General features: G+C 39.2%; 1 protein-coding gene across 1 annotated transcript in view; it reads left to right on the top strand.

Annotated features, from left to right (window-relative positions):
* The window catches only part of LOC124119874 (ubiquitin carboxyl-terminal hydrolase MINDY-3-like), a 74,661-nt gene that overhangs the window by 19,323 nt on the left and 40,967 nt on the right, over positions 1-14,371 (top strand). Inside the window, exons 6-8 of the mRNA XM_046482538.2 lie at positions 868-947; positions 4,572-4,642; positions 4,908-4,988. Of these exons, the coding sequence (XP_046338494.1) occupies positions 868-947; positions 4,572-4,642; positions 4,908-4,988 (232 nt within the window). The remainder of the gene's footprint in view (positions 1-867; positions 948-4,571; positions 4,643-4,907; positions 4,989-14,371) is intronic.

Raw genomic sequence — 14,371 nt, 5'->3', positions numbered from 1 at the left:
CTTCATAGCTCGCTGCTGGGTGCTCATCACTTCAAATTGTAAACAGCCTAAACACTTTGGAATTCCTTATGAAATCAAGACTTTTGCTGGAAGCTTTAGACTTACTTGAAATAGTCTATCAACAGAACAATCTGACTTTATCATGTTTATTCACTTGTAGAGTGCTGTATTTAATTTTGACATTCTTTACATAACTTAGCACAAGGGATAATATTTCCTTACAACTACCATCAGTGTGTCATCATAATCACAACAGCATTATACAGAATATCTTTGTAGTTGATTCTGTATCCTCATGAGACCTATGAAGATCCAGGGTAGAATAATGAATAGGTCTTCAGCAACCCATGCTTGCCTTAAAAGGTTACTATGCTTGTCGTAAGAGGCGACTAATAGGATCGGGTGGTCAGGCTCGCTGACTTGGTTGATGCATGTCATCGATCCCAAATGCTAGGATTGATGCTCATGATATCAATCACTGGATTGTCTGGTGAAGACTCGATTATTTACAGACCGCCATCATATAGCTGGAATATTGCTGAGTTAGGCGTTTAACAACCAACCAACCAACTGTATCCTCATGAGGATTGAGTTGTTTTCAGGGTTGTGTGAAATCATCCCTAACACGTGAGAATGAAAGGAATATTTTGCTAAGAACATTTACCTTTTGTATGTACATTCTGCAAGGACACCTGCATTTTGTGCTAGAGGTAATAAGACAATAGCTAGTAAAAGGACCACACTAACAATTGGAAGCTTCAATCAAAATATTTCATAACCAATCAGAATCCAAACAGCAAGAATCTGTGTGTCAATGAACTGTAGCATGGTATGATGTACTTACAAAATATTCAACATTTGTTGCAGCCAGAGTTTGATTAACCTCCTCCTGACGGGCAAGGCAATCTCCAACGTGTGGGACAATGACAAGGATGTGTCTGGTTTACGTAAGTCAAGGGGCAGATCATATCCATCAATGCCCTTCAATTTGATTAACTTCATCAATTTAGTTTATTGGAAATACTGTTTGAAGACCAGCTGACCATTTGTCTTGATCATTATGAATAAAAACGTTGTCAGTAAACATATGACATTGGGCTTCAGTTACGAAATGGGAGCCACTTCCATCATGTACTTTCTTCTCCACGTAATCAGGAAGTTCATCTTGCAGTATATCCTGGACATCCATTAATTCCACCAGTTTTGTCAAACAACAATTATTTTCTATGGGAGATGCAAAGAATTTGTCTCTATTTTCAAACTTGTTGGATAAATTTTATCGGTTTTACATACATATGTAAGTTTTCAATTACCGGTAACTGGTTTGAATAACAAAGCTTTAACTAAAAAAGCACTGGAACAAAGGCTCTCATTGGTTCATACATTCTTGTTAACTGCATGAACTTGCAACCTGTTCAAGTGAAACCAAGATGCTATCTGATTTTCCTAAAAGTTGCAACAACTGAACAAGATAGAAGTAGGACTTAAGTTAAGATATCCATGTTATTACTGTACCTGTTCTGGCCTTTTGAATGTCCAGATAAGTTAACAAGTGATATTAGCATGTTTTATTGTTTTGTGTATCATTCAAGCAGTAACATGAAATATTCCACAACGATTGCTGGTTGGTGTTCAGCGCAGTCGATAGAGAGGTTGGGAATTCAAAACAAAACTCTAAAGTTTGATTCCCACTTTCATCAAAACATTTGCAGTTGCTTATGGTGTTTGTCGTTTAATGACCAGTTCCCCATCACTGTGCATGTGGTACGTAGCACATGCCTAGGTAAACAGTTACCTGAAGTACTTCTGAATAACTGGTAAAGGGCATCAACTAGAGTAAATGTGTGACAGTCCAGATTTCCAGATAAATAAGCATTTTCTATCTAGTATGAGTGTGGCTTCTTTGAATGGCATATGAAGTGTGGGATTTAAAAAAAATCCTATTTTCAGATAATTGGCCTGAAACAAAAGTGGCTGTGTTTGTTGTTTTGACTGACTTCACCAGGATATTACTCATAATCAGCTAGTTTTGTTTTTACACGTGGTAGTTTTTCCAAACAAATATTACCTCTCTAAAATACATTGTATTTGCTTGTTTTGCCATTGATTTTGATTACTCCTATATTCTGCTTTTTATCCCCCGCCGGGCCAGAATGGCCGAAGGGGGATTATGTCGTGGCGCAGTCCGTCCGTCCGTCTGTCCGTTTTACAGAGGGTACTAAGCTTGTGAAATCAACTCCTCCTACAGTTTCCAGAGAATATCCCTGACACTCTACACACAAGATGTCGACATGTTGATATGTGCTACATACCCTGGTGAACCAAGCCAAGCAGACACATGCTCATTCAACCTTAAGTGCTACTTTTCATGGATTCTCCCAAGAAAACATTTGTACCATCTGGCAAGGAAGTTCACTGATTAGACAGGAGTTAGTTCAGAAGGGACACACTCATGACTCAAGACCTGTGATGTTTGGAATTATGTACTCCCATTAATTGTCAAACAACTAGAACAGGAAGGAAGGTATGAGTTTGGATTTGGGGTCACTCCCACTTTTATTACTGAAGACTTTTAACAATCCAGGGTTTTCCAAGATGTCAGAAGCCACTGATCCCTGGGGTATATTCTCGCAATGATGTAATGGAGGTTGGGTATTCACAAGAATTATCAAACAATAGCTATCAATGTAAATAAATTCAAAGAATACCACCTTTTTTACATCTGGAGCATAATATGCATCTTGGATAGATGTTGGAAGGAAGCAAGGGTTTCCATCCTTGCACATTCTGGGTGCTATGGAAGGTGGGATACTATTACTGTCACAACTGATATGTATAGTTGACAGTGAAGAGGACTTCTGATGAAAATTTGATTTCTTTTATTTGTGTAATGTTAGCCAAAATGGGCAATTTATGGCAATGATGTAATACAAGTGATTATCTTTGAATTGCTAACAATGATAACTATTGTGAGATTTTTGTATACATACATGGGGCCGTCGGGTAGCCTAGTGGTTAAAGCGTTCCCTCGTCACGCCGAAGACCCGGGTTCGATTCCCGACATGGGTACAATGTGTGAAGCCCATTTCTGGTGTCCCCCGCCGTGATATTGCTGGAATATTGCTAAAAGCGGCGTAAAACCATACTCACTCACTGTATACATACATAGGTTGTTTCATTATGCATGACAGATATATTGCAGCTACAATGTTGATCAACTGTTGCCCTGCTGCGTGTTACTGTTTCCTTATTACATGTGTGTTATTATACCCCCGTTTACAAAGTAAATCGGGGGTATATAGCATTCCGTTCTTCCGTCCTTCCGTCCGTCCTTCCGTCCGAGCTTCTGTACGGCCCATTACTTTTTAACCATGCACCCTAGCTTCACCAAACTTGCTACACACATTTACCACAATGAGTACTTGTGCCTTTTGCTAGTTTGAAGATTCTGAACTTTTTAATTTTTGCCGTTTCCATGGAAACATGAAAAAACTTAAACTTTTAGGGTGGGTGTTTTGTACGGCCTATATCTTTTTAACTATGCACCCTAGCTTCACCAAACTTTCTACACACATTAACCACAATGAGTACTTGTGCCTTTTGCTAGTTTGAAGATTCTGAATTTTTTAATTTTTGCCGTTTCCATGGAAACATTAGAAACTTAAACTTTTAGGGTGGGTATTTTGTACAGCCCATAACTTTTTAACCATAAATTTTGGGTAGAGTTTTTGTACGATCCATGTTTACAATATTATGTATTCTAGCTTCAGCAAACTTGCTACATTAACCGCTATGATTGTTTTTTTTTATCTTTTATAACATTCTGAAAGTTTTGTCTTTTGCTGTTTTCTTGGAAACATGATGGAATTTAGAAATTTTGATGACTGGTTTGTATAGCTAATATATTTTCAAAAATTGTTTCCACACATGTAGATCATCATAAGTATCTGTGCTTTGTGATAGTTTGAATTTATGAATTCTTTACCATATCTGTTAAGGCTAGATGGAAATTATTAATTTATTGATTTTCTTATATGATATTGTTCCATTTTTTATGTGTTTTTATATCAACAATTTTTGGTCCTTTTGATAATTCTTCTTATAACTCCTCAATCAAATTTTTATTCAAAGGTGTTCATGGTGATCTACTTCCTCGTAGTTAACACTGGTAACATGGGAGATTTGGGGGGGGGGGGTTAGAAATATGTAATATTTCATTAATTAACAAACTATTTACTATTTGTTGTTGACCAGGGGGGATAACGGGGGTATGTGAGCTTTGCTCACTTCTTTCTTGTTGTTTCCTTATTACATGTGTATTGTTTCCTTATAACATGTGTGTAATGTTTCCTTATTACATCCGCGTTATTGTTTCCTTATTTTATGTGTAATGTTTCCTTATTACATCTATGTTATTGTTTCCTTATTACATGTGTGTAATGTTTCCTTATTACATGTGTGTTATTGTTTCCTTATTACATGTGTGTTATTGTTTCCTTATTACATGTGTGTAATGTTTCCTTATTACATCTATGTTATTGTTTCCTTATTACACGTGTGTTATTATCCAGGGCTGCAGGGCATCAAGAAACAATCCCCCGTGGGCTTCCTTACGTTGTTGGAGCACCTGCGCTACTGTGAGGTGATTACATGATGACTTGCCACTCACCTTGCATTGGACTCCACTACTATCAGACTATGGAGCATTGTTATCTGGATAAGGAAGAGGTCAAATGTGTGTCGTTAAAATATACCTGCTTAACGTCTCCAGTTGTGAAATTGTTGAACTCTTGTGAAACTCCTCTCTGTAGGCTCTGTGAATATACTTATTGCAAAGCTTAGTTCTTCATCCCTCTTATTGGTGTTCCTGTTTGTCCCTGCTAATATGTTGGAATGGTTTCATTCAGGTAGGCTGGTTTCTGAAGAACCCCAAGTACCCTATTTGGATTCTAGGAAGTGAGACACACCTGACAGTCTTATTCACAAAGGTAAGTGATGGATTCAAGTAATGAATTGATACTTATCATGTTTACATTCTTCAGAAACTCACATACATTGAGAATACTACTCTCATTCTCATTAGATACCATAGAAAGTTCATGAGTGATATATCCCCAAAATGTTGACATTTGAAATTGTTAACATTTCTATGCATACGCATTAACAACATGCGCTTGAAGTTGTGTTTACAAACAAAACAGCACTGACTCTAAAGATCTTTTTGGAAAAATTTCTTCAACATATGGTTACTCAAGCACCTGGTACGCAGGACATCTATAAGAAAATTTGAGAAGTCACATTAGCGCCGCGCTTTGAATATCGGACCAACAGTTGGTCACTCGTACTGCCGGGGTCCCATCTGTGCAATCAAAATGGTTCAGTTTCCTTGATCTATCAGCTGAATTTATATCATGTCCGTACCATTTTGGAAGAGGGAAATCAGAGTGTTCGCCAAAGACATTCATGTTAACTGTACCACCCTATAATGAAGACCTGAAAAGCAACAAACTCAAGTCTGCTTGCATGTCAGTGACAGCTTCAAACGATCAAAGGGCAAGCGTGATCTACTCACAGCGTTTTACGCTAGAGAAAGGGAATGTACGTTATTGTTCAATTTTGGGATATTTAATCAGAAGTCAGGCACTCTTCTACATAGTTTTCAAATGATATGTATCGGAAATGTTCATTTTGAGTAATCTGATCGTGCAGTCGTGAACAAACAACTCCCGAAACACTGCCACAAAATACGCTTCGAAGGGGACACTGGCACAACCGGATCATCCCAAGTAAGTCTCGATATCTGTCCAGATAGTTTAAACTGGCTTCATTTCACCACGCTTATGTTAAATCAAATTGAAAGATGCGAAAGTGGTCGAGTGCGTCACTCTCATGGGAACCCACGATGTATTGGTTGGTAGTCGTACATTGTAAATATATACAGCTCGATTATATAATGTATGTAGAAGCTCTATGCATAACCTATATAGAATGCAAACAGAATTTGATGTGTGACTATCATGTTTTGTTTAAAAAAAGTTTGTAAATATCTATCGCACTCATGGGATTGCTTCAGGTCTGCCTTGTCGTTTCAAAATGAATGACGTCTCACGATTTTTTATGAATGAAAAAAGTAGTCCAGGTGTGACAGAGGTCACGGTTATAGAATCAAAACGAATAAAACAAGGTCAACCTTGTACGACACACGTGTGACGTACGGATTTAGTATCTTACCACCTGTATCTTCACCATGTTAGTTATAAATTGTGTTATGTTATGTGTTATGAGGGGAACATAGGAATGGGATCTTTCCGTCCGTCCGTCATTCTGTTCATCACGTTTCATTCCTGAAGCAGAACTCAAAACCCATTTAATATTTCTTAACCAAACTTTGCACACATATCACTTGGGTGCGGAACTGGTGCCTTTTGCCTATTAGAGATTTCTAACATTTTTAATTTTTCTGGTTTCCATGGAAAAAAGTTTGACTTCGTATTTTTCTTGGTAGGGTTCTTTTCCGGGCTATAACTTGCAAACTATTACATATTTTTACACAAGACTTTGTATGTGTACAGACCTGGAGATGAATTGGTGTCTTTTGCCAATCAGGGTATTTGATATTTTTCATTTTTCATGAAATATGTCAGGCTAGAGTGCATTTTTGGGTGATGTTTCATTTGGGTTGCAATTCAGAAACAATCTTACGTTGTATGAATGTTTGCATATACACAGGTCAAAGAACAAAACAGTACCTCCTCCTTATATGGATATACTAGTCTTTTAATTTCTCTGCCATTAATGAATATGTTAGCTGAAATTTTATCAAAACAACCATATATGATTTATGATGCAACAATTTATTTTAACAGAAGTAACACAAACTAAGCTTTGACTTGATATCAGAACAGAGTACAATTTTATAATTCTAGACTTGCCCATAATTTGGAAATGAAAAATCTATGCATCTAGAAATTAACTGACTACACTTGATGCATCTTGGTCAAATATAATTAGACTGCATTTTCTTATGTTAGGCTGCATGTGTGCAATACTGTTAATCTTGAAATTAACGTGAGCGTGAACTAAATGCAAGTGGTCTTTGCCTGCATTAATTAACTTCGCATTTAATGTCACTAAATGACTATCAACAATAAGACAGCCTCACTGCACACTTAGGATAGCGGAAATACCAGCTTAAATATAAACACAAAAGCATGGTTTATTGAGCAGCAGTTGTAACAAGTATATAGCAATGTCATTCAAAGAATGGGAATTACACAATGGGTATTCTGGTAAGTTATCACTGCAGGGGTCAAGAGTTCTACCCACTTGTGTCAAGCTTGTTGACACCTTCTAACACATACCAATCATTGAACTGTTGTTGGTTCAATTATTTTATTGCCTTTGAACATCCTTAATACCAGTGAACAGAGTAAACATATAAACTGTGTGTTGTTTTTAGGAAAACACTGTTTATTGATTTTATGGAAATGCTTTACTCAGTTATAATAAGTGGTGCTATTTGCTGTTGGATTGGATTAAGGTAAGGATATGTATCATTCCACTGGGGATTGGATTGGGGGAGTGGCATTGATATTGAGTTGCATTTTTGGCTAGGGGTCTGCAGTCGTTTTAATTTGGAGATGCATTAATTTCCAGATTTACAGTATTTAGGTAGCGAACCCAGCATGTAAACATAAATTTGTTCCTCCTCATGTTTGTTCATCTTTCAATCAAATGTGGAACAAATGAAGAGAGAAAGATCACTTCTCACTGTACAAAGGTTCCTAAATGAAATCAATACAGTCGGTGAATGTTCTCTGCAACCTTTTCTGTTTGGTAAATATTCTCTTGGAACTTTTTGGATGGGGAATAATTCTTGGTTACATACATCCCAACTTTCAATGATTTTATGACAATTCATGGTATAAGCTCAGATGGACCCTATTCAGATGATCTACCGGTGACAAACTTGTTTCTGCACTTGGATATGAAAGCTCCCTTGGCGGGGGATATGAGTATTATATGCTTGTTGTAGGTTATTTCTGATGATTGTTAGTGGCAGTGCGAGATAAGTTTCTAGAAGGCTGGCTTTACCTTAATGTGAATGTGATTTGAGGCCTTCTTTGACTTGACTTGTGATTTTTCTACCTGCCCAGTGAGGGTGGGTTGCCTATCTTTAAGCACCAACTTTCCTGCCTCATTCCCAAACTGTTCAGTGGTTTCAAGAATGGAGTACATGCCTCATGCAAGACATTTAACTGTGCCAAATTCTGGACATTCATGAGTGCACTGACCTGTAATAGAGCCTGTTATTTACTGCTGCTGCCACATATTGGACTCACAGTATTGCCTTTTATGATTGTAAACCTAATCCTGTGTGTTTCAATGTAATTTGTTATTATCCCCTGCCCAACAAAGTTGGCGGGGATTTAGAAACGGGCTCCGTCCGTCCGTCACATGTCCTTTCCGGAGCATAACTCATAAACCGTTCAATATTTTTTCATCAAACTTTGCAGGTCTGTCAGGTACATGCTTATGCTATTTAGAAATTTTAGAAATTTTATTTTTTACATTTCCATGGCAACAAGATGGACTTAGGTTCTGCGAGGGTAGGGTTCATTTCCGGAGCATAACACATAAACTGTTCAATATTTTTTCATCAAACTTTGCAGGTTTGTCAGGTACATGCTGAACTGGTGCCTTTTGCTACTTAGAAATTTTAGAAATTTTTATTTTTTTTACGTTTCCATGGCAGCAAGATGGACTTAGGTTCCAAACCCTTCCTTTTTTTAAAATTTCCATGACAAGTTCCACCTCGGTTAAAAAAGGTGTGGTAGAGCGACTGCCCGGAGAGCGGAAGGTCCGGGGTTTGATCCCCGGCTGCGTCATACCAAAAGACGTTAAAAGATGGTACTTGTTACCCTGTCTGGCGCTCGGCATTAAGGGGCTAAAACAAGGACTGGTCGGCTCGGAGTCAGTATACTGTGTCTGAGTGGGGTATTCATGTTAAACTGCGGCATGGTATCTCAGTGAGCTAGCACTATAAATCGGCATCAGTCCGGACTAGAACAAGCAGCCACATAAACACACACACGTACATGCATGTCGCTATATAAGTGCAATAATTTTGGACGCGACGTTAAACCCAATTTCACCTCACCTCTTATCGTGACTCATACTTAGTGCTTATCTCTCTCTCTTTCGAAAAGGTAGTGGAAACTTCCTGTGCTGTTCCCAAAGAACAGAGAAAACAACTCACCCCAACACACCCTTACTCCCCGCATGCTCACCGGAACCACATGACCAAGCCCAGTAGCTTATCACTCTCCTATTTTCGCGCCATCTGCGTAGATGGGAAAAATTTCTGTGCTTCATAATCCAAGCCATCCGTTCATATGGAAGTAAATAGTACATTAGTATAATGACTATCCAACATTTGATGTGTAATAAACCTTATGCACGGTCCATGACGCCTTTACACTACACAAGAATTATCTCACAAGAAAAACTTATGTACAAAGACGTGGATTTCGGATAGACGACTGATAGTTTCGCCACTGATACATACTGTATCAAAGGGGGACGATATAGCACACTAACCATCCCACAGATAAAACAATCTACTATGAGACTGCTGGCATGATGAGGATGACACACTCAGACCTGACTCAAGAGTAGAAATTTTTGCATGACGATAAAATGAAACTGAACGACATTGAAAGAATTTACTTTCAATCCTAATCGGTCAAAAGAGGTAAACCAGGTCTACCACTATAGGCTCTTGTCAGGATGGTCTACCAGTATTCGCCCTTGCCGGGAATCATTCAACCAACATGAAACTGACCCCTACTAGAGGGAAAGAATTGGCGGCAAAATTCACTGAACTTTTGTTTGATTGATTGTTGTTTAATGCCGCACTCAGCAATATTCCAGCTATCACCGAAATGTCAAATGTGACATTTATGAAGTGATGGTCACCAATCTCAAGATCGATACGCATCCAAACTGAAAAGATCAACAGCCATTCAGACATTCGGCACACTAGTCATATACTAACGGGTACCAAATTCAAGAATCATCATTCATACGTTTACCAACATACCTCTCATCGTGGAATAGTTCAACCACCGTTGAACCAACACATTAGACAGGGACAGGGACAATTACCAAACTCTCACCATGTGGATTGACACAATGAGACAATTTGGAGTGATAATCACCAATCTCAAGACGGCGATATACACGTCGAAACAGAAGAGATCACAATACCATCAACAGTTTTTAAAATTGTTGTTTTAATGCCGTACTCAGCAATAGTCCAGTCAGCACAATAGCCATGTGCTATCGGGTACTCAAATTCCGGAATCATGATTCTCACCTAGGGATCCAGACCCCACTATAGTGATTGCAGTACATTATCGCTTCGGTGTACCTGTACTAAGAGGGATCAGTCAGTCATGGCCAATCAAAACAATATGGACTGCAACTGGGACATTTATATGAAATACCAATGATGCGATCGAAAAGCTTCACATAGCTGCTTACATGCATCAAATGTCATGGGAATCCAACTACTACTGCACCGGAAACGTCACAGATTTCCTCGGACCTGATACACACCGTTACGCTTCAGAACTCCACTCATGACTTTGTCCACCTATCATAGAGCTCACATTGCATTGTCAGTGTATGGAGCATTGGAGCTCACACCACCCCGGCAGAATGCGGTATTTCTGCACAGGAGGGATTTACATGTCACGTGTCAAGATTTCATCGCCTGTAAACAAACCCGATTATGCTGAGATTAGGTCATAATTGATCTAATATGAGCTGTGCAGTGCACTTTACAGATCGGTTCGCATGATTATTTAGATGTAATACTGTAACCACACGATCACACACATGTTGCTATACATCAATGGGATTGGATCACTGATTTTAGTAGACCGCCAATGACGACAGGCCTGAGTATTTTCACAATGAGACACCATGCTTCATTGTCACTGCCACTGAACAAACCCAACGATCTCTGATCAGATTAGTTGGGTATCGATCTTCAAGATGCTCCCATATATCCAGCATCCAGGAAATATCTATTAAAAAAAGCCAACATTACCAATAGGCTTTCCTGCCCTTTGGAATTGCTTCGACCCCATGGCAATGTACACGAGTGACCAAACCAGTTGTGGCATTTCGTTACATGGGGAATCCGTGGTGCATTTTACCTGGACGAAGGGATTCAAGCCCCAGTATCAACAATAAGCTCAGACTACAATTGAGTTTCACCCTGAAATTATTAACTCAGTTAGGTTTGTTAATTAATATTCAGAAGTCTGACTTACAACCATTCCATGATCTCAATTCCCTTGGGTCAGGTCTCAAGGTTTCCAATGAGCCAGAATAAAACCCAAGCATCAAAAGATCGGCAGATAAAAGAAAACAATTACCTGCCAGCAACAATTTACAATCAAGTCTCAGCAACGAATGGCAAGTGATACTGGGCCTACTCACATCAGCCCAAGCGTTGATCATCCGAGACAGGTTACACAGATTTTCTAAATGCCTACCTAGGGAACCAGGATTTCAGATTCCGATTGCTACACATTTTGAGGAAATACCTCTTGTGATGGACAGTGAAATCAATTGTTTGCGCAGGAACTTGTTTAAATGAGCCGGATTACAACAACCACCTATTCCTGGATGCCTCACTTCGAGCTTGGGGAGCCCTCTTCAAGGTAGAAGTGACATCGGGCCTATGGTCAGAAGCAGAAAAGCTCTACCACATCAATTATCTGGATTTACGAGGCTGTAATCAGTGCAATATTTCACTGGGCCCCACAGTTAAGAAACCAACGTCTGATGATCAGGACACACAATTCAACTGTGGCATACACTATAAATATTCAAGTCACGATCAGAGACCCTCCTGAAGTTGACTTTTCAACCTTATGAGCTGGTAGGTAATCTGAACTTGACATTAAAAGCAAGACATATACTGGGACCGACAAATGTCTTAGCAGACTCCTTATCCACACCAGCCAAACCATCACCAACAGAATGGAAGCTACACCAAAGCATTCCATCTGGCAATAAAAGAAAAATGTTGTCCACAAATAGACCTACGTATTTGCAACCAGATTCAACAATCAGATAACACACTGTCACCAGTGCCAGACCCATTAGCCTGGTCAGTCAATGCTCTGTCAATATCATGGGAGGGCCCAAACGTGTATGCGTTTCCCCCACCAGCTTTGATACCACGGATACTACAAAAGATCCTCCACACTAGCAGCCTACAACTTTTTGTAGGGCCTTACTGGCCGACGAGAACCTAGTTTCCAGAGCTCGTCAAACAAGCACGGATTCCAAGGCTAAAATTTCGAAACTGGCCAAATCTACTACATCTTCACTCCAATCAGGTCCATCCAAGACCAGATTTATACAAACTTCACATATGGAGCATGTCAAGAGCAGTCTCGTTAAAAGAGCACTTCGTAGATCAACAAGGAATCTCTATGACGATAAATGGAAAAGTTTTGACCAGTTTGCAAGATCCAAGGGTTTTACTGCAGCCAAAGCTACTATACCACAAGTAGCAGATTACCTATGTCACTTAAGAAGTACAAGGAATCTTAAAGGTTCGACAGTCAGCACTTTTTTGCCTGCTATCAGTTCTGTACTAACTATGGCTAATGGGGGAAAAACTTACTAAAGTTCCCGCTGATGCTGAGCTGATGGCCCTACTCAGATCCTTCAGAGCCCCAACCTGGGACCTAAATATAGTGCTACAACACCTAACCAGTGATGCATACAAACCTCTCCAACAGGCTGACTTTGAACACCTGACGCAGAAAACCCTATTCCTTCTGGCATTAGCTACGGCAGCTAGAATGTCTAAAATCCATGCGATAGACTTCAATCTCAATACATTGACAGTGGCAACAACACATCAGCGCACCTTGGCTTAAGATAGGACTTTATTGCAAAGAACCAGTTACCAGACCAACCAGACAGACAATGCCACGTTCCGGCTCTCCCCTCCATCCTTGGTTCAGAGGATACAGAGGATTTATTCCTAGGCCCAGTCAGAGCCTTACAAATATACCTACAAAAGTCTAAACCTAGAAGACATGGTTTTAAGAGGCTTTTTATTCCTTTATAAAGGAATAACCACACAGAAGTATCCAGAACAACTATCTCGTTTGGATGAGAGCTGTCATTCTGAGAGTATACAGAGCAGGCGGTTTGGATCCCCCATCAGCCTCCAACCCTCATGAAGTGAGAGCTATGTCTCCATACTAGCACTTCTTGACAACTACTCGATGCCATCAATCATAGAAGGCTGCTTCTGGGAATCTGATACTGTCTTCGTCAATCATTACCTCAGAGATTTCACAACAGAAGATGTAGCAGACATTCTTCAATTCGGACCACTTGTCATTGCACAGCAACTCACGAAACCTACCAGAAGATAGGCAAGATACACTCACCCACAAATCACGCAGACTCATGGAAGTCAGGTTACTGTTCCATAACCAACGACTGAGAGACCATGCTCCCTTGTTTTACTATGTAAATCAGTGCATGAGTGATAACGATTGTGTTTAAGATTATCAATCTTCTCTTAACACTAGAATCGTTTAAGGCAAGCAAGATTTAACAAATCTTTGCAAACCTTATAAATCCACAAATCTATATGATTTACTTCCATTTTTGCTGCTCACAAAGAAAGGAAGGTGGTACCCCAATAAAGAAATAACACAGAAGATTAACAACGTACCCTTGAGGTTGATAGAACAGATAGACGTTAATCACACATACAGGTGGAACCCACCACCTACTGTGATATTCAAACAATAAGTATGAGTCAGGATAAGATAAAATATGTATTTTTTAGAGTAAAAATATCATTTATACTTTTCCTAACTCCTACACATGAGTACCCTCTCGGCCTTCCCCTCTTTCCACTGATGTGTTTCGGACCATTAACTAGGAAAATAGAGAGACTGATAAGTTACTGGGCTTGGTCCAAGATTATCAATCTTCTCTTAACACTAGAATCGTTTAAGGCAAGCAAGATTTAACAAATCTTTGCAAACCTTATAAATCCACAAATCTATATGATTTACTTCCATTTTTGCTGCTCACAAAGAAAGGAAGGTGGTACCCCAATAAAGAAATAACACAGAAGATTAACAACGTACCCTTGAGGTTGATAGAACAGATAGACGTTAATCACACATACAGGTGGAACCCACCACCTACTGTGATATTCAAACAATAAGTATGAGTCAGGATAAGATAAAATATGTATTTTTTAGAGTAAAAATATCATTTATACTTTTCCTAACTCCTACACATGAGTACCCTC

The sequence above is a fragment of the Haliotis rufescens genome, unplaced genomic scaffold, assembly GCF_023055435.1.
Source record: "Haliotis rufescens isolate VD_foot unplaced genomic scaffold, xgHalRufe1.0.p SCAF_10, whole genome shotgun sequence".
Lineage (NCBI taxonomy): Eukaryota > Metazoa > Mollusca > Gastropoda > Lepetellida > Haliotidae > Haliotis > Haliotis rufescens.
Note: the sequence above shows the minus strand (reverse complement) of the source record. Positions and strands in the feature narration are given on the sequence as shown.